The following is a 24206-nucleotide window of genomic DNA, read 5'->3' as shown; positions in this document are numbered from 1 at the left end:
TGCTTCGGTGTGTGATTGGTCTAGAAAAGTGGCACTAATTTCTCAACCATTTAGATTCAAACCAAAGCTGATCGTGATTTGGTCACCCGCGTTTTCCCGCACTTCAGGCAGTTTGCTTGTTTTTACTTCAAGTTCTTTTCCTTTTTTCCCGTTGGCTGTTGTTTTTATCAACAATGAAGGACGCAATCGTTACAACTATTCCTTTGCTCAATTTCTAGATAAAGGGCCGTTGCTCCTTCCCAATTAAATTCATCACGCGAAGAAAAGAGACAGCGAAAAAAAATAGGTGGGCGTAGAGAGCGCGGGACGCTCGTTGGCATGGTACGACTTGTATTTTCCCGCCGATTTCAATCCTTAACGCGACCAAACTCGTTAAAAAGGTCGCGCTTCCCTTATCCCCTGAGGGCGGGTATTCGTTTCCTTCCCGCAAGGGATTAGGGAAGGGTGACCTCTGGGAACGAGATTGAGCTGCCACATATTGAGAGCATTTCATCAGTTACAAGTAGTTCATGGTTTCCAGACGAATTTCGGATGCCCATAAGTCTTAAATCAGAACAATCCACTTTCCAATTATCCTGGAAAATTTGCAATCTTGACAGTTACTACTTTTTTTTTATTTTGAGATACTTAAATAATTATCTCCAGGTCAGCAATGTACAATGTACGGATGGTATACGCTACTATTTACAAAGACGAAATATCAAACCAACGAAAAACTGTGTAACAGATACCGATGCACAAGAAAGAAAAATTCAAATAAGTTGGAGAAACGACGCAAGATGGCAACAAAACGGCTGAACATTTTGCTTGATTACTGAGTTCGTCTGCGTTGCCTTCATAAAGTGGGATAATCCTTGGTTCAACGCCATCCTTGATCTTCAATAAGTTAAAATGTTTATGTTAAGCTTTACAGTGCGATATTTTACTCTAGGATTCCTCAACTTCCTCGGTTACTTTGTCTATGTTCCACTCACTTTGCAGCTCAGACGCAACTTCAGTGAATAGTCGGTCCCAGTCCCACTGTTTATCTTCCTATGGGATAAAATAATGAAACAGAGAACAGTTGAACCCTTTCACTCTCATGAGAGACCAAAAATGAATTTCTCTTAACAACATCGACACACTTTCAAGCACCTTACACACCTCGGCCTCGAACCCAGGCCTTACGCATCCAAGTCCAGCGCGGTAACCGTTCAGCTACAATGCCTAATTTCACTAACACAGCTTAAACATGGGCAACTTGCACTATCGTAGCTCACTTGTACATAAAAACCACAAATTAACTTTAACCCAACCAGCATCGTTGTGCTGACTAAGATGATAGTAGGATTCTAAAAGAATATCTACTCAAGCTTATTTGGTCGCAGGCTAATTTAGTATTTCGAGCACTCGCTCTAACGAAGGGCTAACGCTCGAAAGTTCAGCTCTGAAAATCTTCACAGTGGCCAATTCACGTCATCAACTCAGTTGATAATACTTAATTACCCTGTTATACTCTCCCAACGACGCAGCACCACAGTTTCTTTAGAAACTTACCCCCTTTATTCATTTGTATTTTGGTCGCACACTGTTCACTTTATTATAAACTAGCAGCGTGAAAACATGGCTATTGTGCCCTACCTCAAATACCTCCGTTTCTGGTGACAAAACGTTCGTCAGAAGTTTGAGGTCTATTTCTCCATCCTTCAAGGTGAAAACAGAAAATAGCTTAACCAAGGTTAACCCTTTAGATCCTAACATCAGTATGCATATTCTCCATACTGTTCTCTGAACATTTCCTTAGATGCCGACATGGAGAATTTGTCTAACAATCAAGAGCTTCTTTAGTCGGTGATCAGCTACTTTATTCTCCTGACCTTTATGTTTGATTCAGGGGTGATGTGGTAAGGAGAAATTAGATGCCAGTCACTCTTAGGGATTTAAGGTTAACATCATCATGAGAACTCAAAGTGAAAACAGGCAGCTTGCTTGGAGCGCGGGAAAACGCGGGTGACCAAGTGTTAGGTTTGTATCTGATTAGTTGAGATGATGGCGCGAGTTTTCTGGACTAATCAAGGAGCGAAGTAAAACAAAACAAGGCAATCCAGGATAACTTCTCAAACTCAATTGAAAACTGCTCGAAGGAATAAAGGTTGTTTACCGATAACTGTTGAATTTGAAACGACTCTCAACGAAGACAACAGAGACGAACATCAAGAAAAATTCCCCCCTTTTCCTGCGTGTACAAAAATAAGCACCTAAAATACAGCTTGGAATTGAAAACAACTAGTTCAATACACGCCCATAAAGATATCCGACGATTTTCCTTTTACTCTTACTCCAAAGTGTTTCCGTTGTGGAAAAAAGCACTGCTAAGATCCTACTCTGTTCAGTTTAAATACTGCAGGTTTTCAGATTCTCTTCAACTTTCCTCCCCTCGAACAACCAGGATTTTTCTAGCTTTCCTGATTTAAAAACACTCACCAGTAAGTTAACATTAAAGAGCGCTGATTGTTTCTGAAAATAACTGTCCAGTTCTTTGTAGGTCGCCACTCTGTTTACTTGCACACTGTACAGAAAAATTGAAGAAATTAGATTTTCGAAACAGCTCATTTTGTGAAACAAAGATTTTCCTATGACACAACTGAGATTATTTTTGTTTCAAAGAGTTTCCTTTGAAACGACTCCTCTTTCCCTCACAAAGAATTCACTTCACAAGTTTCACGGTGCAGTTGGCCCCCATCCCTCCCCCCCCCCCAAAAAAGGAAAGAAAATCGTGGTATGCCCCTTGATCAAAACAAAGAATGCTAGTGTAGGGCTACTCTTTGGAAATTCCTGCAAACCCCCCCCTCCCCCCCATGGGTAAAGCAACATCCCACCTGGGTGGGGCCGCAATATGTGTCACCATGTCCTCTTCTTGTACATACTCCAAGTCTGGGATCACAAGAATATCTATCTATTCCCCCCCCCCCCGTCCCCCGTGGGTAGAGTAACATCCCACCTGGGTGGGGCTGCAATCTGCGTCATCATGTCCTCTTCTTGTACATCCTCCAAGTCTGGGATGACAGGAATATCTGAGGAAAAAAAATCCAATTTTGTATAAGTACTGGGAAATAGAAGTATTTTCTTTCTTTCTTTCACTGTGAGAGTTCCGTGCTCATGAATAAAACGGTTTATCTTCATAGACCGCCAAATCCAGTAACCATCGAGATACTAGACAATTATTCGCCGAAATGGAAGTGGAAAGATACTTTTTATTAAGCCACGGAGCAGCGAAGTAAATTACCATCACTGTCAACGGAATTGAAGTGAATAATTGTTTTAGTACACATCACGCACAAACCAAAAAAAAAAAGTTCATGTCTGTCAATGTACCGAAAAAAGGAAGAAAATTTTAAAAACATTTGGCGCGTCATTTCGTACACATCACACAAAGACCAAAAGAAATCAGTTAATGTCTTTCGATGAACCGAGAAAAGGAGAGAAATTAAAAAAAACTCTTGGCGCGCCATTTCGTCTCTTCAAGCTGCTCGAAGGTGAATATTATCGCGCTTCGTTTTATCAACTGAACGCCTGGAATAGGATACAAAGAAACCAGATAATAGCTATAAGATTGTCCCGTCTATGAGTGTTTCAGTAAAATACGACCAAATTTGACAGAGCTATTTATCATCTCACCACCATCATCCTCATCTTGCGTAACTGAGTTATCAATTTTGAGTCTTTCACTACAAAAGAAAAACAAAAGATTTTATTTTTAGTGAAATGTGAATTTCTTGGGAGCCTTCGTTTTTAAAAAAAGAAAACACTGTAAAAGCTTACTCTTCTTCTTGGAAGGTTTCCACGTCTCTTCTCCTGTCAAATAAAAAAGAGCAATCAATGAGCATCTGTAAATCAAGCTCTCCAAGCTGCGACTGTTCTGTCAAGACGAGTAAAAAATAATTTTGGCGACGAAATTTCCAGCGAAAGTCATTAGTTTGGCAACCTGCGTTGACATCAACGATACTTTTATTCAGATTCAGTGCGTTTTAAATTCCGCCATAGCACATCGAACGGCCCGATGCTGACAAGAGCTGGTTACAATGTTCACCTTAATATGCCATAGATGGACTTCTAATTGAGGTATAAAAGATGAAACTCCTAAAACACTACATCCTGATTTCAGACATAACCAATTCCAATTTCAAACATTTCCGTCTAATTTCATTGAAACTCAGATGACTACTAGCTCATAAACTGTAAACAAATGACTTCTTCTGACCCTTTCTTCTTTTCTTTGGGTGTGTCATCTGCCCAGCCTCCCTGTCTTCTTGATGGTTTTGGTGGAGGCTAAAAAAAAAAAAAAATCCAGGATATAAATTTAAGTGATGGTGCAAAGTTGCCTTAAGAGGTCCCCCCCCCCCCACCTCATATGGTCGTTTATTAGTTTATATCAGTCTTAAAGTTCTGTGTTAACAAACCTGATCATTTTCTATGGCAGCAAATGCATTGTTACTTTCAGTTGCTATGTCTCCAAGAGCTGCATCTAAAATATCCTCCTCAGCATCCTGTTGAGGTTGGGTAATCTGTGCAGCCCGCCTCCCCTGTTTGATTTCCTGTTTAAAAATTCAAAATCTAATTTAAACAAACATTTTCTACTGCACAGTGTTGGAATCTTAATTTTGAGAGCATTTATCACTCAGGAATGTGACTCAAAGAACACACTTTTCAGAAACCCTGATTTTTCCAATCTCCCATTTTCACCTCCTTTTAAGTAAAACTATCCCAGTAAAGAAAATCCACTTACAATTGAATGGAGAACTAAATATTTAATTAATTCTCCCACTTCTATGAAAAAATGTCCCAACTAATTCTTATCTAGAGGACATTAGTCAACTTCATTGGGAGATTGGCAGATTGGCAGGTTGGCAGATTGGCAGATTCATTTTCTGTGGTAGGAGTTGAGAATATTGCAATCGGCCGCCTGACCATTTTGCACTAGGACAGTAGGGTTGGTATTGATGTATAACCTGTCAAGATGGAGAGATGATCCTTAAAACAATGAAGAGTGATGGGAATTTAAAAGTGGAAATTCCACAAGGTGATGCCTCTTGTCCATGCACTGTTTCCAGATTGAATTGGAATAGGAATGCTGCTTTTTGTGAAGGGAGGAGGGAGGAAAACCAGAGGACCTGGAGAAAAAGCCTCAGAGCAAGGAAGGGAACCAACATGAACTCAACCCAAATGGCAAGCAGTTTATATCCAGAGACTATGAATAAGGAAGATAATTAGCAAGAGAATCGACAGACAGAAGTAAGAAATGTTACCAGATTAAGGTTTGAACCATCAGCAGCATCAGAAGAAGCAAGAGAAGGAGGGAGATCAACTAACAGCATGTTATAACCAGCAGAGTTCCCGTTATTTCCACCATCAGATGATGACCACTCAGGAGTAAAAAAACAGACAGAGTTACTCTCAAACAAATTAGTGAACAGAATAAAGAACAGAAAGAGTGTTGTTTCATCCTAATTAAAAGGGTGGGATATTTTAATTATAAACAGATTATTCAGAGGAGAAGGAGACCAAGTGCACACAAAATGGACGGCAAAGATCAAAGATAGAGAAAATCTTTGGTATAAAAGAAAAAGCAAGGTTTTTATTTGATATCAAGTGAGAAACTACCAAATTTTCAAATGTGTGCAAGTTAGACAGTGACACTGTTTCTGCCAGCTTATTAACATTCCTCCTTTTTAGGGTGGACTTCCAAATGGATTCACTTGAAATGAATCATATTTTTTATAGTTCAAAATTTATCTTAGTTTAAACTTGTCCAAACCAGAGTTTATCTTTTTTTATTCTTGGTCTTAGATTTATCATAATCTGATACAAAGGGAACAATAATTTACCAATTTGAGTTGCAACACCAGAGAATAATTTAAAAAATTGATAACAATCATGTTCATGTTAACAATGATTTTAAATTTAGAAGTTATTTAGAATTAAACCTGAGTTCTAGTACTCTATAATTGGAATCAAAATATTCAAACTCTTACAATAACCCTTTACACCCTAACATCAGTATGCATATTCTCCACACTGTTCTCTATACATTTCCTAAGGTGCTGACAAGGAGAATTTGTTTAACAATCAAGAGCTTCTTTTGTTGGTGATCATTTCTTTCCTTCTCATGACCTTCATATGTGATTCAAGGGTGATATTGTAAGGAGAAATTAAATACTTATCACTCTTAGGGGCCAATAGGTTAACAGGTATAAATTTCATAAATTTAGTGAAATGTTTTAAAATATTTAATAGTTTAAAATTTAATTTAATTTACCAGTACCTTAGCCATGTCCTTGTTTTTCTTTAAATTGTCCTCTTTGTGTGAATTAGATTCAAAGGAATTTTTATCAGAAGGTGCAGAAGAGTGCAAATCATGTAACAGAATATCTGTCCACTCGTTTAGCTGCTGCAATCCACTAACTCTCCTATGCGTAAAGTAAAAAAAATAGTCTGTACTGGAGCTTATTAGCCCACCCAGCCTGATGTTTCGAGTGCTAGCCCCTTATCAGAGTACATGAAAATAAGGTAAGTTTAAATGAATTAAGTTTAGATATGAAGAAGAATTCTTTGCAGTTATTCGTATCATAAAACAAAATTATTAAGAATGTTGCATCTGCCAATTTTCAATTTTCGTTGAAAGAAGTACTTTCTGATACCACCTGAATGCGTTTATTACACACCAGATATAGTAGGATTTTCCTGCTAAGAGAAAAATACCTCCTAATTTAGCTACCCCTTTAGTTAAGCCTGACAAATTCTTGTGTTTCTTAGCTAAAAATGAGAACTGCAATCTATATGAACTGTCCAAAATCATTCTGAGCTTGCAGAAAAAAGTATCATTAAGAATATTTCACTTTTTATCCTTTGTCATTGAGGATAATAAATCTTAATTCACAATAATTGAAGTATGGTACCAATGCAGGCAGACCTTTCTAGTTCAGCAATCTCTACTGGCCAAATCCTTAAGTCCATTTAAAAATGAGTCAAAAGTACTGTGGCAAATGTATCAAACCAAACTTTGATTTATGCAAATGGTATATCTCTCCATCCACAAAGGAAGTAAAACATGCCATTTTAGCTGTCATGTCTCTAAATAACTGTCATTTTATTTGGACAAAGAATTTTAAACCATTAATTGATAGTTAGTAACAGTCAAACTACAATTTGATTTCTGCTAATGTTATTAACATCTCCATTTATGCAGGAATTCAAACGTGCCTTTTAAAATGTCAAGGCACGGAATAAGCCTAATTGTCAAGTATTTTTCAGCTAAGAATATTTTGGCCCTTAAATTAATTGCTTCAAAATACCTCTTCCCGAACTACAAAGTTTTTGTAATTCAATTAAGAAATCATTTTAAAACATTTAGAATATGTCCACATTACCATTCTCAACTTCTGTAAGAGGAATTTGAGTAAATAACAACTTACGGCAAAGATCGCTCAAAATTTCACATCAGTTGAAAATATTAAAAAAAAAAATTCAATTTCAGAAATGATAGCGATTGTTAAAATATCTTACGATATCTGTTACTAAATCTCATCATAGGACAACTTTTTGTTAGTTTTATTTTTTAAAAGGACAGTCTGACAGTCTGCAATGAATATCTACGGATAAAAATTAGTGTGTCAAAGAAAGAAAACTAATAATTCAACATTATTTGTGTTCGTTGTCAAGTGACAGAAAGATTGGACTCAACTGAAGTATTATTCGTACAAACACATATTGTAAAAGGCCTTTTACTTACCCTCTTAGGCGAAAAGACATCCATGAATGTTATAATTTAATCAAATTCCCGATATTAGGCCCCGTTTAGACGATAAAATACAATTTCCAATCATTAACGACACTGAACTCAAAGAGATGGCAAGGAAACATTAAGACTGAGCGTACATTGGTTGTGTAACAGATCATGAAATGTCTCAAGCCAGAGGAGGTCTGGGGCTGCGTACAAACGTAAACATGGCTGCGTGGCGCTTCTTTTTAGAGTCACGTTTGATTGTTATATTCCTTTGCTTCTTTAACACCTTTGCAATCAAAGAAAATGTCGGAGAAGCCAACCGTGTTTGTGTGTCAGGCTCGCAAGTTGTTCATGTGAATTTTGGTGAAGGTGGGATCTCGCAGTGTGGACTCGCTAACTACACGCCAGATAGTCACGGCGCACGAGAAGAGCGTGATGAGAAAGTAAAAGAGCACGGGAAGAAATCTCAAGCTCCAACGCCTTATCAAGGTTTGTACGCGAGCTAAAATGTTTAAGATGGCGTGGTTTAGGAGACTTTTTATGAGACTTTGGCTTGAAAACTGAACAAGTGGATGAAATTGTGAGATACTTGTCATAGCGCACTTTAAACCTTCCCCTATGGGCTTACATGGACATTTCTTCACAAGCAGAGAAGTATCTAAGCAACAATTATTTTTGGTCCACTTCTATTAAACTTTCGAATAACTTAACAAATACGCAAATATTTTTCACTCTGTTTGTTTTCGACGCAGATGCTTTTATCTTTATTTGCGCGCAATTTAAATTATCATAAGCGACGTGAATTCAATGAATCAACAAACAATAATTTGTCATGTGCGCGCATTAAGACAGGTTATTACCCATCAAAATGCTATTAAAAAACAATCAAATCGATTGCTAAGGAGTGCTTCTTCCGCATTCCTTTCGCTATAAATACTGTTATTCTAAAAGCAATATTTTAAACTAAATTTATTGTTTATCTTTTTCTTCGTCTATTTCTTTTCCGTCAATTGCGGTAAGTTTTAAAATTCAAGGGTTCGTCACGGGTGGTTACATTACAGATGCTATAATTTTAGAAGGTACATCGTGGAGATATTTCATTGAAGGAAACTAGGAATTTTTATTTTTAATAATCATCCAAAGAGAGATCACAAGCTTTTGTCAGATATACAGCATAATTTGTCTAATTGGTCTCTAAATCTTACCATATGCTTGAAATGAAAGCGGTTTATTAACAGCTCATTTACAAATTCACTTTACAAAGCACTTATTGTCGATTTTAGCAACAAGATCTGATATTCAAAACAGAAAAAGTTAAGAAAACTGAATGTCTTGGCATCTTTTGGTTTTGGCTTGGTGCACTGCAAGTTAAAAGACCATGTCACATTTTTATTTTCTGTAACATGTTTTGATCTTCTCTGTCATGCTTTGTGATTTTTGATCCTGCCTTTAAGCTAATTGTACCTTAGCATATCATTTAAACCAACAGAAGATGCTCAGTGCTTTTTCCTAAGAACATCAACAACAAATTTTTACTCCAACCAATGACACTATGCAATCCAAAGTTTGTTACATTTTTTGCACCTTGAAAAATTGGTCCTAAAGTATTTATCTTCATAATTTGTAATCTGTTTTGATCTCTACTGCTATCTTTAATGATCTTTGATCCTGTCTTCAAGCTAATTGTAGTTTAGCTTACCATTTAAACCAACAGAAGGCATTTGACATATTTCCTAGAAGTACCATTAAGCAAACTGGTTTAAACTCCAGTCAATGACATTTTACCATCCAAGCTGTAAATTAAATGTAGAAATGAATTAATGAATGAGAGGTTCTCATAAATGAACATGACAGAAAAAACTGGGAATGATAACTTTTCTTTAAGCCGTGGAATAAAGCATAAATGATCCTTGTTCAAAGCTAGTTGCAACAGTTTACCAATTATGATGTAATGCTCTTATGAACTTTAACCAGAATTTGCATTCGAAATGTGTCAAAAATTTATTTTCTACCATTTCAGAGTGATGCATATTGAAGCATTCTTTAGATAACATAATTTTTTATTTCAATAGTCTTCATTAGAGATTCGATTAAATTTTCAAGCTCCATCATTTTCCCTCAACCTAAACAACCAAAGGCTAATGATGTTTTAAAACATCACTTTTATACATTTCATGTGTGGATTTATAAACCGAAGATAATTACCTCTTGCAACTAATTAACATTGAATTTAAAAATCCAGTGTGCATATTACATTTATCTTTATATGCTATGTAAGCTTCTAAACATATGATTGGTTTTTTACATAGGCCATGGGTGTAAACAGAGACCTGCAGCTGGTAACACCAAAGTTAAGCCAAACAAGTGCGATAATGGAGCAGTACTCCTAAGCAGTCCTTGTGTAAAACCAGCTAAAAACACCAAAAAACACTTCATTATTCATACGCCAGAGCGCGACAAGGTAATTATCGTGCAACAATCATTTTTTAAACTTAACACAAGATAAGACACAAACAATCATGGAATGATAAATGTGTAGTTCAGACACCTTAACAGAATGAATGACATATTTCTATTTTTAATTTTATTTATGCATCTGGTGGGCATGAAATCAATTTGAATTCACATAACAGGAAGTCTTTTCTGCATGGTTATATTTGTCGAACATATCCTGCTGATTGTATATAATAGTGTTTGCGGTTTGCATTGTCTCAACAAGGTCTCTTTCACTTAAATATTTCTGCGGCATTGTTTGGCTGGATTTCCTTTCTTTAACTTAAAAGGACCCTGGGGCTCCAATTTTGTTGATAACCCATTTCTGTGTTACTTGTTTTTTCAACAACAGGAAGTTAGATGTACCACAATGTTTATGAAAATGAGACTGGTTAATTTGCATGTGAATGAACTCAATTCCTCATTATCATTTGCAAGGTTAACACCCAAGACTCACACCGGGAACAAGGTTCAAGTGTGATTAGAAAATGTTCTGATTTTAAAATGTTCCCAACAGCGAAATCAGAATGTTAGTTCTTGTCAACAGATTTCCTTATATTTTAGTGTTTTGGCTCTGCATTAGGCAATTGCCCGGAGTCCTAATGAAAGATTTTGTATTCTTTTTGTATTCTTTTTTTCCTATGTGTTCCAGTCTAATTATTAGTTCTCACTCGATAAATATAAAATCAGATGTTGGGAGTTAGAAGATTGCTTACCTCTTCAGGGGTGGATCTAGGGGAGGGGTGCTGGGGGTGTGCATCCCCCTCCCCCTCAGATGTCCCCTGGCTTTCTAATATAACTGCTAATCATTGTTAGACAAAATCTGCTGTATTGTTTGTTATATGTTCACAGAACATGATTTGATGCTACTCTGGTTTACAGATTTAATGAATGTAACCGAAGAAGTTACAATTCATAGACTCAACGTTTCCACACTCCTGTCTAGTGCCTTCATCAGGGGTGATCTAAACACTGCAACAAGAGGTCCTTTTATACGATCACTAATTAGCTGCTTTTTTTCTGACAAGGTGTAAATAGGCGTCAGGAAGTAAGCCACCATCATCACGATTTTAAGGAGTGTGGGCAGAGTTAATATGTCAAGCTTCCAAACAAAGGCGCTGGTGGTAACGCCAATTGGTGGTGATAATTTTAGACTTATCCCACCCAATTGTGTGGTTAGTTAGGCATGTGTGCTCCAATAAAGCTGAATTTTCTTTTTTGCAAAAGAAAACCGCTTTTTGATGCTCTTTCAAATGTGTACCAAACTGACGTTTGGTCTGTCTGATGTATTCGTTGTCACAGTCATTGCAAGTAATGGTTCGTTGTTCTTTTGTGACAGGATCCTTTGGTTCAGCAAAAATATGCCCCAAAGTCTGAAGTCTCACCCCCCCTCCCCCCCCCCCCCTTCTGGGCTTATAACTGTAATAATTATATTTGTTATGAAGGAAAAAAATTACCACAAAAAAATTGATAGTCCGTTTTCAATACAAGAATTTGATTTCATGTACTCAATCTTTTTCAGAGTCTGCATCTTGTGATTGCAAATGATGCACAACAGAAAATTATTTTGACTGGAAATAATGAAATTGATAAAAGAGTTGGTAAGTTATGAAAATGAATACTAAATGCGGAGATCATCTGCATATAAACTTAGCTCTCAGAAAAGCTGCTTCCATCTCTGAAAAAAATGATAATAAAAAATATGTCATTCTTTTAAATGTTTCCTCTTAAAGAAAGATTTAATTGAACATTAGAAATGGTGGTGAATTTTGAGGAAAAAAGACATTTTCAAAAAGAGAAGCCATCATATTTATAAACCTTGTTACCATGATGACACAATGATTGATCTGAAACAAATAGTAGGTTTACTCACAAAGGTGAAAAATTTTGGTGTATCACTAATATCTCTATTTGAAAATTGTTTTTTCTTTTATGAAAAGTAATGCTATTTATTTGTTTATCTAATCTCTCAGATGTTCTAAGAGCACTGTATTGTTTTATGGTCCCAAAGTTGATTTGAGCATTTACATTTCAGGTTATGCTATGCTGCTGATGAACACAGGAAATTTGGATCAGGCCATTGGACAGTTTACTGACATAATTAAGGTAGCATTTCTCTAATGAGTATTTTCTATCTGCAGGTTGTATATACCAATAATACTGTTTAATAAATGATAATGTTTGATTTATAATACTAGTGAAGGTAATAGCAATAATCATAAACAAGTCTTAATCAGGCTTAAATGTGATCAGGTTTACTGCTAATCTCAAATAATCAAGGAGGTTGCTCTTAAGTGTTTGAGCATGGACAGGAAAGGATCTGATGTCACACTTAGAATTGGAGTAAGGATCCATTGGAAGATCTTCAGATGAAAATTGGCTTATTTGCCACATAGTATTTTTAATTTTTTTTTTTAGTAACAGCAAGTGTTATAGTTGGTCTAAAACTTGCAGCAAATTACATGATGCTTGGCATTTGAGGGCTCATGAAAATGTAAAGTTAAAATGCAATAAAATTTTTTGGCTTCTTCATTCATGAAATATTTTGGCTGAACTGTAGATGATTACTTTACCTTACAGGAACACCCCTGGGTCACAGCAGCTTATTTTGGGCGTGGCACAGCCTATGTACAGAAGGGTCTACAAGTAAGTTCTTTGTTAACATATCTTGTTTTTACTTGTGCTTTACCATAACCCCAGATCTGTACATCTTTGTTTGATTCCAAGAAATTAATTCTATTTTGTATTAAAAAAGTTATAATTTCTTTCCAGCACAAGGAAAATGCTGAGGCAGCAATTCAAGATTTTTCAACAATTATCAGGCTCAGCCCAGACAATCCTGATGGTTGGATCAAGAGAGCAGAGGTAAACATGTAAAATATTTCCCCCACCCCCCTCTCCCCTGTCAGACAGCTATTCATGACATTTTTAGATCCATAATTTTTTTTTTTATGATGTATGTATTGTGTCTCTGTTTTCTTCAGGTGTTCTCTCCTCTGGGAAATATCAAAGAAGCCATAGCTGACATTAAAGTTGCCTTGGATCTGAGGCCAAGTTCTCAGTTGTACATTATGAGTGGTACACTGCTGTTTATGCAGGAGGTGAGATAAAGGTTGGGGGGAAGAATCCTGTCTTGAAAGGCACTTGCCCCCATAACCCTTCACACCCTAACATCAGTATAAATATTCTCCATACTGTTCTCGATATGTTTTCTAAGGTGCTGACGAGGAGAATTTGTTGAACAATCAAGAGCTTCTTTAGGTGGTGATCATTTCCTTTATTCTTGTGACCCTAATGTGTGATTCAGGGGTGATATTGTGAGGAGAAATTAGATGCTGGTCACTCTCAGGGGTCAAAAGGTTAAAAAAGGAAAACCCACTTCGTAGGGAGGTCTCACGCTGCAAGTAGCATCAATTGGTAGCAATTGTTGTCAATGATGATGCTGTGGACTGGCAAAAGGTTGGGAATGTAACTTCTCCCTATAATGTCCATACATTATTCAGTAAACAGGTAATGAGAATATTCAAACTTGTCAGGTAGAAGTTGCTATAATCTTGATCTAACTCCAAAATCATGTAACAAATTTATAAGCAAATATGTAGCAGCTAGTGAGGAGAATTAAAAATCAGATCATGAGAGGTATGAAAGGCCTCACCATGGCATTACATTGTTTCAAAATGCTATTGAAGGACAATATTAGATAGTTGTGTTAAAATTAATCATTAAATGTTTGGTTTTGTTTAGGATTATGAGGCAGCATCTAAGAGTTTTGAAAAATGTTTAGAGATTGAGAAGAACCAGCCTACAGCTATGTTATATAAAGGTTTATTGTTATACCACAGGGGGAGAGTGAAGGTAAACCAAAGATCAATTATGGTGCAGTATGTCGGTCATGAATGCATAAGTTATGATGTTAGTGAGAGTTTTTCCTCCCTTTTTGTATATATGACTGAAATTCTCCCATCTTGTCCATCGTGAAAATCAGTGTTCTTTCTTTTCAGGAGTCCATTGAAATCTTTAAAGTGGTTCTGCAAACAAATACGAATCAGGCAGAGTGTCATCGCAGTCTGGGTCATGCCTACAGGTATACCATGGATAAAAGATGTTCATAACAGACCGATAAAAAGACTGGCATTCATAAACTCTGAGACAAACAAATAAACAGACTTGGTCAGTTGACAGAAAGACAGACCAACAGATAGACCAACAGACAGACCAACGGACAGGCCGACAGACAGACAGACAGTCTAAAAAACTGAAAGATGGACAATTGTCATCAATAAATAGTTACTTGATAGAAGGAAAATTAATGACAGTGTAGTGACAAACATTTGCCAATAACTTTCAAAAGAGGAAATTAAGTAAAATTTTTATGTAAAGGTACTATATTTTAATGTATAGATTTTATGTTTTATTTTGATTATTAGTTAATTCTGGAATCTTTATTACTGCATGTTGTAGGGAAGTAGGAGAGCCAGAACTTTCTCATGAACATTTCACATCAGCCATCAAAATAGAGCCAACTGTTGCACAGGTTTGATGGTTTTGTTTTTGTTGTTGTTGTTGTTGTTGTTGTCACAGTTGTGGTAGGGAAAGGCAGCCACAAACAAAGACAAGACAGGACCAGACAAATGCATCTTGCAGCAAACTGATCATGTTGTTGAGAGGAAAAAAACAGAGTTGACTTGTCTTTATATCACAACTCTTTATTCAATCAATCTGACTCTGGCCTCTTTCTCTGATTTTTAAAGTATCATCCACATCTATTCCACTCAACCCGTACCATTCCGATCCATTCCATTCCTTCCCATCCTTCGTTCTTGCCTCGGCTTATCTTTCATTTCTTTCTTCAGTGTTATCCCAATCCATCATACTCTTCTGATTATGGGCTATCTTCTTTTAAGTAGCGTGTATGTGTCACTCTATTAACAAAATGTGCTTCTCTTTCAGAACTATCACTCCAGGGGAATCCTAAATTATATGCGTGGAAGGCCCGACAAGGCAGTATCAGATTTGAAGGTATGTGATGTAATTTTACGAAAAGTAGGTGAATGAATAGAACGATGTTGATAATGAGAGACGCTTTAAAATGATTTAATTTTAAATGATAAAGCTTTCAGCTAGTAAACTTACTTTCTCAATGTCAAGTTATCCATGTTAGCGCATTTGTGTTAAATAAAAAAAGTTCACAATGCATCATACTTTGCTGCCATTTAAAATTTCCCTTCAATCCTTGCCAAGTGTGCTTGTCAAGTCCTCTACAGGTTTTATTTCGCCTACTTTGTCGGTGCGATGTTGCACAGTCCTTTTTAATTTCGTTCCTGATTAATTTGGTGTTGTCATTTTTCCTTGCAGGCATGTATGAAATATAACCCGGGCAGTATCTCTTGCAAGTATTGGAAGGGAGTCAGTCATGCTGCGCTGGGAAACTTTTTCGAGAGCGTAAAATCAAGCACTCAGGTCTGTGATAAAAATTGCAGTAGGAACATGCGATGCGATTAACTCTTAAGTCATCCAATTTCTCAAAAAGTTGTTTGAAATGGCGAAGTAATAGTTGCAAATATCCTTTTATAAAAAACAAACTAGAATCCAACACCCTTAAAAGTGATGTGTTAATAAAAGCATTTGAAAATTAACTTCAACGTTTGGCTTTGATAACGATTTCAGAACCACTCAAATTCCCAAACATCGGAGAACCAAGGGAGCTCAATAAACTAAGAAGGTTGTTGATTTATGAATAATCTTTCTTTATGGAACATGAATAAGAGAAAGACGACATCAGTGTTAAGGTAATAAATTGAGTCTTGTCTTTATAAGAAGTTTTTTTTTTGCAATTTGCAGATCCTGCTAGACGAGGCAAGCTCATCTCCCTTGCAAAATGTGGATGTGATAAAAAGTTATTATCTCAAAGGTAAACATTGATCATTTTGTCATAACATGAGGACATGATGTATTATTGCATTAACGGTATTTTTACGTGGGCTGGAGGAATTTATTTTCCTTTCTTTTTTTGTTACTGTGGTGACATGAAAATGGCGAAGTAGTAAGCAATACCCGACTGAACAATAATATTCTGTTTAAGTACTTTTGATTGGTTAAGAAATAAAGCAAGATCAAAGTGATTCTAAATTAACCAATCGGAAAAGACAAGTTTTTTCGACCACTCACAATTCCTTAAAGCGAGTGGTAGCGTTACTTGAATGCATGTATTTTCCTGCGCTTTTAACTCGCTTTAAGTTTTCCCGCGCTTTGCATCGGTATCAAGTATACCGCGCTTGTCGCCAACGGCTTGTTTTCCCGCGCTTTTCATCGGTATCAAGTATACCGCGCTTGTCGCCAACGGCTTGTTTTCCCGCGCTATTCATCGGTATCAAGTATACCGCGCCTGTCGCCAACTACTTGTTTTCCCGCGCTTTTCATCGGTATCAAGTATACCGCGCCTGTCGCCAACTACTTGTTTTCCCGCGCTTTTCATCGGTATCAAGTATACCGCGCCTGTCGCCAACTGCTTGTTTTCCCGCGCTTTTCATTGGTATCCAGTATCTCGCACTTTTCGGCGGCTACACATTTTCCCGCGCTTTTGGGTAACTGGTTTCATTTCTCAACTGTTTGGCTCTTATTCGCCACTCTTCATAACTTTTCCATTTAGTGAGAGTCCATAACTAGCTTTGATTGCTATTTTATTATCGGCAGAATATTCACGTTATCTTCACTCACACTTGGACACTCCATTGTCGGAATACTCACCGGGCACAGATCTTGATGGAAGATTAAGAGATTTGTGGGTCAAAGGCTTGCCTTTCAATGCCAAGGTATTTTATGATAAAGAACAATCATTTTGGGCTCTTTTCTTTCTTAGGCGAGGGCACGAGTTGTAAGACCAGCCGTCTCCGTGGAAGAACGCGCGCATGGTAGAAACGCATTCTATTTTTGCGCGCGTGTTGTCTCTCCCGCGGGCCACGCATGAAATCTAACCCGCGAGTATTTTTTAATCGTATCGAAAGCTGTCCTCCTTTAAACACTTATTTTCTTTGTTTTAGCTCATTGCGGGTAAAAAAATCGACATTTCATTTGATCTTTCAATTGCAGAAAACAATTTTGCTTTTACGTTGAAATTTGACCATCGTTTGTTGTGTTGCAGAATTACAGTGAACAGCCAGGAATACAGCCGCATACACGGTTAGTAAATCAAAATGACTTTATTGAGTTTGTTAAGGACCAGACGTTCTGAGAATGGACAAGTTGTATAGAGAATGCAATGACCTTTCCTTTGTTCTTTGTTGTTGAGTTTTCTGTGGTACTCGTTTTTGAGTCTTCAATTTTATAAAGGGTGTAAGTTTCTAAAGAAACTGGTACTGCGTCGGTGGGAGAGTATAGCAGGTAATTTAGTGTTAACAACTGAGTTGAAAACGTAAATTGCCCACCGTAAAGAGTAAAAAAGCTGACGTTTCGAGCGTTAGCCTTTGTCCATCGCTCTGATGAAGGGCTAACGCTCGAAACGTCAGCTTTTTTACTCTTGACGGTGGCCAATTTATGTTTTCAACTCAGTTGTTAACACTAAATTACCTGCTATTCTTCAATTTTAGTTTCCTTCTTTTACCTACTGTGTTTATCTTTGATTTTGTTTTTTCATAAACAGAGAGGTTGAGAATGTTTCGTTTGGCGATTTCAGTCCAGAGGCACAGGTGAAGGGCAGCTTTATATCTGCTTTGAATTTTGACCTATGTGCTTTCTCGGAAACATGCGATGTAATATTATGCAGATAAACATTGAGAAACATCACTTATTACGTTGACTGACTGTCTGTATAGCTCTTGTTGTGCAAGTCATCTGTTCTTGGTCCTCTAGTCCAGTACAATTCCAATGGATTCTTACCAAGCATCAGACATCATCGCGCTATGGGTCTGGCCATGTTGGATGTAGCTCAAGTGGCGAATAAGTACTGGAGAGCTGGCCGGTCATCGAAAACCAATCACAAGAAAGCCTCCTGGAGGGACATGTTTAATGTGGTTGTTAAATGGAGAAGGTGGGAGAAACACATGAATAAGAACTTTGCTCTGCATTTCAGTTCAAACCCTGGCTGGGTCATTGTCTCTTTTTTTTTTTTTTTTTGAGCTGGCTACAAAGTAGTTAATGCACTTGATTCAGAATCGGAAGGTCGAGTTCCAGCGTGAGCCGGGTCACTGTGTTGTGTCCTTGAGCGAGGCACTTTGCTCCCACGATGTCTTTCGCCTCGCAGGAGTATGAATAGGTGCCAATTAACTATAGGAGGACCTGGGTACTGAAGGGTAACCTGCTACGGACTGGCCTCCCGTTCGGGAGGGGGGAGGGGATTCCCAGTCTCTTTGTGCTTATGTGACCGGGAAGAACTCTAACAGGCGAGGTAGCCAGCCAGTGTAAAATGCAATAAAAAAGCAACGCTACCAAAACGTTCCGCAAAATCTACGGCTATAAAATAAATGGAGTTATTTTGGGGAACACGGCAAGCCTAATATCTTATTTAATTCTAACACACCTTTAATCTTATATCTCCATTCCCCCCTCCCAATCCTTACCCTACCTTCTCCGCCTTCCCACCCCATCTCGCGAGTAGCACCCTTCCCTACTCACCCCTTCCCTACTCACCCCTTCTCCCATAATTTTCCTGTAACTCGCGCGTGATTTGTCCTCTCTCAGACTTTCTGATGCAGAGCAACCTGTTTTCTGGTTGGACCTTATGCCGGAGAAAAGTGTCAAAACAGGTTTTAATTTCCGGATGAACCTGTTAAGGTAAGATGGAAGGCTTTTGTTTTAGAACCGATATTATAGTAGATGATTTTTTTATTTTTTTTTTCTGAAATGTCCTTGTCTTCAAATGTATTTTTCGACGCCAAGTGATTAAAGCACGCTCCACTTCCAATTGAGTGTTGCAACAGTAAGAAGGACAAATGAGAACAGGGGTTACCGTAACTATTTCTTGGAGGGAATAAGAACTGACAGGAAATACATGTAAGTAGTGTCAAAAGAAAGGGAAATTGTGGATGCCGAGACGCGATTCGCTTCACCTTGTTCTACGCCTTCAAGTAACAAACTTTCGAATATTTAATAGACGTACTTTATATTTTATTAGGGGACAGTTGAAAAGCGTGAGGTACTCGGACTACTTTGACAAGATTTTCCAGTTTACAAAAACAATGTTACAGCATTTGTACAGGTAGGTTTTGTATATCTTTTGATCTTAAACATTTGTGAGTTACCTTTAAGCGATTTACGTCAAAGTTGTTAAAATTGTCCACTGGGTGGTCAGCCATGCGGACTGACGTGAACCCCAGGGATTCTTGGCCGAATCCCACCGGTTTTTCTTAACAGATTGTTTCATCCTTGTATTGCTCTGAGTCAGTGTATCAGCCATTTATAGATGTTGCGCCAAAAGCGATTCTAAGAAATGAGATCTCTTCATTTTTTAGAGTGGATGAGTTTAATAAAAAGGATTTTAAGAGGAAAATCGAGAAGGCGAAAACGTGTCGTGAGCTTATACAGGTTCTGAAGGTGAGATTATCTTTAGTTGATATTTTCGTTACGCAGATAAAATTTACTGTCTCGTCGTAATAAAGTTCATACTGAGAGTAATTCAGCTGTTTGCTAAAAAATTCTGATTGATTGTCCTTCAATTAATTTTCTTGTATTATATTTTTTGCTGGTGTTATTCTGTCTTTCTTAACTTTGAGACCTCTCTCCGAGATTGTATGGAGCCTCTCATGCCATCGCCACAACTTTCTGAAAATTTCTCTTTGAAAAGCATGAAGCGACAAATATCACCACCGCTCCTCTCTCTGGAAGTGGTGCTAGTCCAGCTTTAATTACCCCCACCCTCCCCCCCCCTCTTGTTACTGCAGCACTTCACTGGTACTCTCTTACACTTCCGGTAAGTGTAAAGCACTGCAAGAGTATAGTTTGCCCAAGAATACAATACAGTGACACGGAAAGGACTTATACCTGGATCATCTGACCCAGAATTAAGTGCGCAGACCGTTAGTCTACCTTGTAATCTAAACTTGGATTGGTTTTTCGATTCTCTTTCAGCAACACGATTCAAGAAACCCGCAGCCCGGTATGATTTTATCGACTCACGTGACAAGTTCAAAAGGAGGAGGAAAAAAAAGCTTAGAAGGATTGAATTTAAGTCTCTCTGAGAGGTAAATTACCGCTCATCATTTCGCTAAGGGCCTATTTACACGGTACGACTTTGTCGCATGCGACAAGCTTACGACAGGCTTACGACACGAATTGTTTCGTGTAAATCAAACCTACAACTCGCTTACGACTCTTAAGTCATGTCGTAGGCCTGTCGTAAGCTTGTCGCATGCGACAAAGTCGTGCCGTGTAAATAGGCCTTAAGGCTCCCCGAGGTTTTCGAACCAAGAAAATTGTAGAAAGAAATCAACAGTTGCACTAAAGGCAAGGAAAAAATTGGAAGCCAATGTATGGTTGGTTTCGTTATGGAAGTGTCTTGTTTTGGACAGACTTTGTCGTGATTTCTTAAAAAACTTGCATTTTGTTTTTTGTAACAAATGTTGTTTCAGACTTAAGTCGTCAGGTAGTCTTCATCGAACATTTTGTGCAAGTGTCGTGTTACATTACTTTGAAATTAATTGAATTGTCGAAGTTTCTTTCTTTCTTACTAGTAATGATCGTTAAATGGTCTCTTTCCAGCGGCTCAAACATTTTGTTTTCAATGGACACTCCTACTACACCGACGAGAACTGCATCTTATCATTCGGAGCTGGAATATATTTGGGAAAAACTGAACGATGAAATTAGAAAACCTGGCAACAAGGTAATATTTTCTGACTTAATATGCCTACCTTTGTTCGCGTTTAATTGCAGTCGGTTCAATTTTTCAAAGAGCAATTTCCCATTGAATGTTAAAGGTAATCCGTGATGACATTGATTTTCTCTCATTGTGCTCTGGGATTAATCAAGAAAATATGCGTCAACCTCTCAACCAATCAGATGGAAAACTAAAACCAATTGCGACGTGGTCATTGGCGTTTTCCCGCCATAATGTTACTGTATCTGAGGTTTTCATTGGTTCTTTCGAAGACAACCTCTTTTCTGATTGGCTGAGGTTTTCTTGTATGGGTTTTGGTTTTACAAGAAGCGTGAGTGGAGTTAGTTTCCACGCATTCTCTTAAGCCTTCTGTTTTTTTTTATCTTGCAGGATATCGATATCATTGGCAATAACATCCTCTCCCTGGTGTATTACTTTTTCAATTTAATGCCTCTTTCACGAGGATCAAGGTAATTTTAAAAGATCTTTCCTCAATTGACTACTTAGAGTCAGCGTTTGTTAGATATACTGGCTGTTAATCTAGCAAGGTGTTTTAAAACTCTTTATCTTGCCTGACAGGGAAGAGACATGCTTACAGCTTCTCGACTCAAACTTCCTCACCCAACCGTGTGGCAGTAGAAGTCTTTTCTCGTTTAGTTTAACTTAGAGTTTCTAACAGTTTCCGTTCATTGTATCCTTTCTCAAAGGGTAGCGCAGCTGCACATAACAGCGTTTGCTTTTTAAACCATGATCAGTATTATCCAATTGAACATTTGAGGAATTATATTATTTTGTAAATCCTCTGTAGTGCTGTGGCTTATACAGTGGCACTGGGCCTTTTCCTCGCTGTTGGTCGGGAAACAACGGGAAAAATCCCTCCAGGAAAGGTAAAATACCACGTTGAAGAAGGCACTGTTTCTCAGTGTGCTTTAGGAGTTGCTGTGGGCTAATGGTCAGTACGTTAGAATCCCAGCCGGACGGAAAGATCAGGCTCTATCACCAGAGAAGTGATTGTGTTTGGTCCTCTCACTCACAGTGCCTCTCTCCATCCAGGTGTATAAGTGGGTACTGGCGAATTGTAAGAGAAACCGCACGCAATGTTGGATGGGGGGGGGGGGGGGGATGGGGGGTAACGCTGCAATGGACTAAGATCCCACCGAGGGGGAAGTAGTATTACTCCTGGTCAGGCATGGGCCATTGGCTCAAGGTAGTTTAGTCTTCCGTTATGCAATATAACATGTTTATGACTGTTTTCCCAAAGACAAAAACCATCCGCGTACGATTTCGTTTTGATATGGATGACATACACCAAAATTGATATCCTAGCATGTTTTTAATTCATTTTGCCTTTGTCTTCAAGAATAAAAATAGGATTGATATCTGGAAATCTTTCTGCCTTCCCCCTCCCTCTTCCAACCCCAATTAGTAAAAATTCAAATGATTTATGTTTGTTTATTAAATTTTCTTTATCAATTTATTTATTTGTTTATTTATGTATTTATTTATTGTCTGTAGGAGGTAGATTTAGAGGCCATGATTGGAGGATCAGTGGAGAATTTCACTAAAAATGTAAAGGGATGGATGGGGCTAAAAAAGTAAGGAACACAAAATGTTTACGTTGATTTCACAACGAATAGACTTTGAAAAATCTTAGGGAAAAATGATGGAAAAGTCAGGCCATGTACCGAGTCGCACATCCTGCCGGAACTGATCCGGGTCTCTGAAGCATGAAGCGACTTGTAGTACTGCTCTTCTGCGTGGATGGCATCCTTGTTTATCGGCTAGAAACCCTCTTTAGATTTTGTCAGTTTTTCAGTTTGTCCAGCGGACAGGTTTTGGTAAGTTTGACTGATATATGATTTTTGATATCTGAAGTAAGGAACGCACTTTGATCGAGTGTTGTAAAGCTAAAACCTAAGAAATTGACACGGCCAATCAAAACAAAGGTCTTCATGGCGAGGAGCCGATCAGACCTCGACGTCGCTGACGTGAAGCGCGGGAAAACGCGGGTCACGACTCGCGATGGGTTTTAGTTTTGTATCTGATTGGTTTTGAAGACCACGCATGGTTTTTAGACCAATCATGTCGATGTTAAACTGAAATTTGCTTAAGTTACCCAACTAGAGACCCACAGTTCGTATTTTATGGAATCTAACGTCAACGACTTTTTTTAAATCGTAGATTTTCCAAACCAGTGACATCCCTCCCTCTTGTGAGAGAAGTTTTCCCAACTCTGAGATCTATGTTAGAAGCTCTTAATGCGCAGTTCACGGACGCAGATTGCAAAGATATGAAATCTCATTTTTAATTAAATCTTTATAGTTTTCATAATTAAATATTATAGTTTTATAACTAAAGGAATACTGTCAGATTGATAGGGGATAAATAAATGTTATTTTTTCAAATGTGGCGAACTTTTTACTGCTCACAGTGTTGTAGGTCAACTCTTTCTGTAGTAGATAGTGGGAATTGGCAGTACAATTCAAATTAAGTAATGATGTCGTTGGGAAGCAGTCTCAATCATCCGATGCGTTTTTTCCTTCCCATTCATTGGTCAAGAGCCGATGTGACCTGTTTCTAACTGCTTACGGACAATAGTCTACTTATGTCCAAGACCCTCTGACCGTCTGTTTCGTTGCAAAAAAAAATACATCTTGTTCATTCGCATAGTTGTGGCCACTCTTCCTTGGAAATGTAAGCTCACATCCAAATGGTCACCCTCGTTCCCAGATTCCTCTCGAAGAAAATTTTGAAACTAACTTTGAAAAAGAAACTTGGTGATTGAGAGCGCGACCATTACAAAATATCGTGATCTTTTTGTGTCTTGCTGATAAATTTTCCATCAGCCTTCGTCAGCTTCGACAAACGATATACCCGATTTTGTCTGTTTTTCCAGACTTTGGCCCGCTCTCATTATCATCGGCACCGTTGTTGCGCTCTGAAAAAAAATCTCATACTGACTTCTTCAGCTCATTTTTAGCGCTATGACGGCAGACAGCGGAACCAAGCAAAACCAATTCAAGCTTTTCGAAGTGGATCATGGATGGGTTAAAGCAACGTTAAATTTCTGGAGTCTCGTATTCAAATCTTTGCGCTCGCACAAGTGTTGCTAACACGTTGTCACGGCAATTTCTATTATAG

General features: G+C 37.9%; 2 protein-coding genes across 3 annotated transcripts; one reads left to right on the top strand and one right to left on the bottom strand.

Annotated features, from left to right (window-relative positions):
• Positions 1-592: 592 nt before the first annotated feature.
• Positions 593-7950, bottom strand: LOC113666805 (intraflagellar transport protein 43 homolog A). 2 transcript variants are annotated; one of them, XM_089194268.1, is made up of 10 exons: positions 7769-7925; positions 6302-6446; positions 4440-4574; positions 4241-4308; positions 3802-3834; positions 3658-3707; positions 2981-3053; positions 2464-2548; positions 1621-1683; positions 593-1032 (listed from the first exon to the last, which is right to left on the bottom strand). In XM_089194268.1, exons 1-10 carry the CDS (start codon positions 7786-7788, stop codon positions 928-930), a joined length of 777 nt encoding a protein of 258 aa, XP_089050394.1. In that variant the 5' UTR covers positions 7789-7925; the 3' UTR covers positions 593-927. The 2 variants fall into 2 exon arrangements, with proteins under 2 accessions (XP_089050394.1, XP_089050395.1); XM_089194269.1 differs by lacking the exon at positions 6302-6446 and having other exon boundaries at positions 7769-7950.
• On the top strand, positions 7945-23470 carry LOC113666792 (tetratricopeptide repeat protein 13). The gene is made up of 26 exons (XM_089194266.1): positions 7945-8251; positions 10072-10223; positions 11778-11856; positions 12291-12361; positions 12836-12901; positions 13028-13120; positions 13240-13356; positions 14000-14110; positions 14257-14339; positions 14717-14789; positions 15206-15274; positions 15611-15715; positions 16097-16166; positions 16949-17067; positions 17397-17434; positions 17895-17940; positions 18067-18281; positions 18932-19024; positions 19365-19448; positions 19702-19783; positions 20318-20430; positions 20948-21071; positions 21456-21535; positions 21874-21952; positions 22581-22660; positions 23247-23470. Exons 1-26 carry the CDS (start codon positions 7984-7986, stop codon positions 23371-23373), a joined length of 2637 nt encoding a protein of 878 aa, XP_089050392.1. The 5' UTR covers positions 7945-7983; the 3' UTR covers positions 23374-23470.
• Positions 23471-24206: the final 736 nt, after the last annotated feature.

This window comes from Pocillopora damicornis, chromosome 14 (genome assembly GCF_964200805.1).
Source record: "Pocillopora damicornis chromosome 14, jaPocDami1.2, whole genome shotgun sequence".
NCBI lineage: Eukaryota > Metazoa > Cnidaria > Anthozoa > Scleractinia > Pocilloporidae > Pocillopora > Pocillopora damicornis.
Note: the sequence above shows the minus strand (reverse complement) of the source record. Positions and strands in the feature narration are given on the sequence as shown.

Coding starts and splice junctions, on each gene's coding strand:
- LOC113666805 (XM_089194268.1), bottom strand. CDS start 7,788: ATGTCTTTTCGCCTAAGAGG. Junction 4,575..6,301: donor AAAACAAGGACATGGCTAAG/GTACTGGTAAAT, acceptor ATTTTTAAACAG/GAAATCAAACAGGGGAGGCG. Junction 1,684..2,463: donor TCTTTAATGTTAACTTACTG/GTGAGTGTTTTT, acceptor TTCACCTTGAAG/GATGGAGAAATAGACCTCAA.
- LOC113666792 (XM_089194266.1), top strand. CDS start 7,984: ATGGCTGCGTGGCGCTTCTTTTTAGAGTCACGTTTGATTGTTATATTC. Junction 13,121..13,239: donor GTTGGATCAAGAGAGCAGAG/GTAAACATGTAA, acceptor TGTTTTCTTCAG/GTGTTCTCTCCTCTGGGAAA. Junction 19,784..20,317: donor AGCTTATACAGGTTCTGAAG/GTGAGATTATCT, acceptor ATTCTCTTTCAG/CAACACGATTCAAGAAACCC.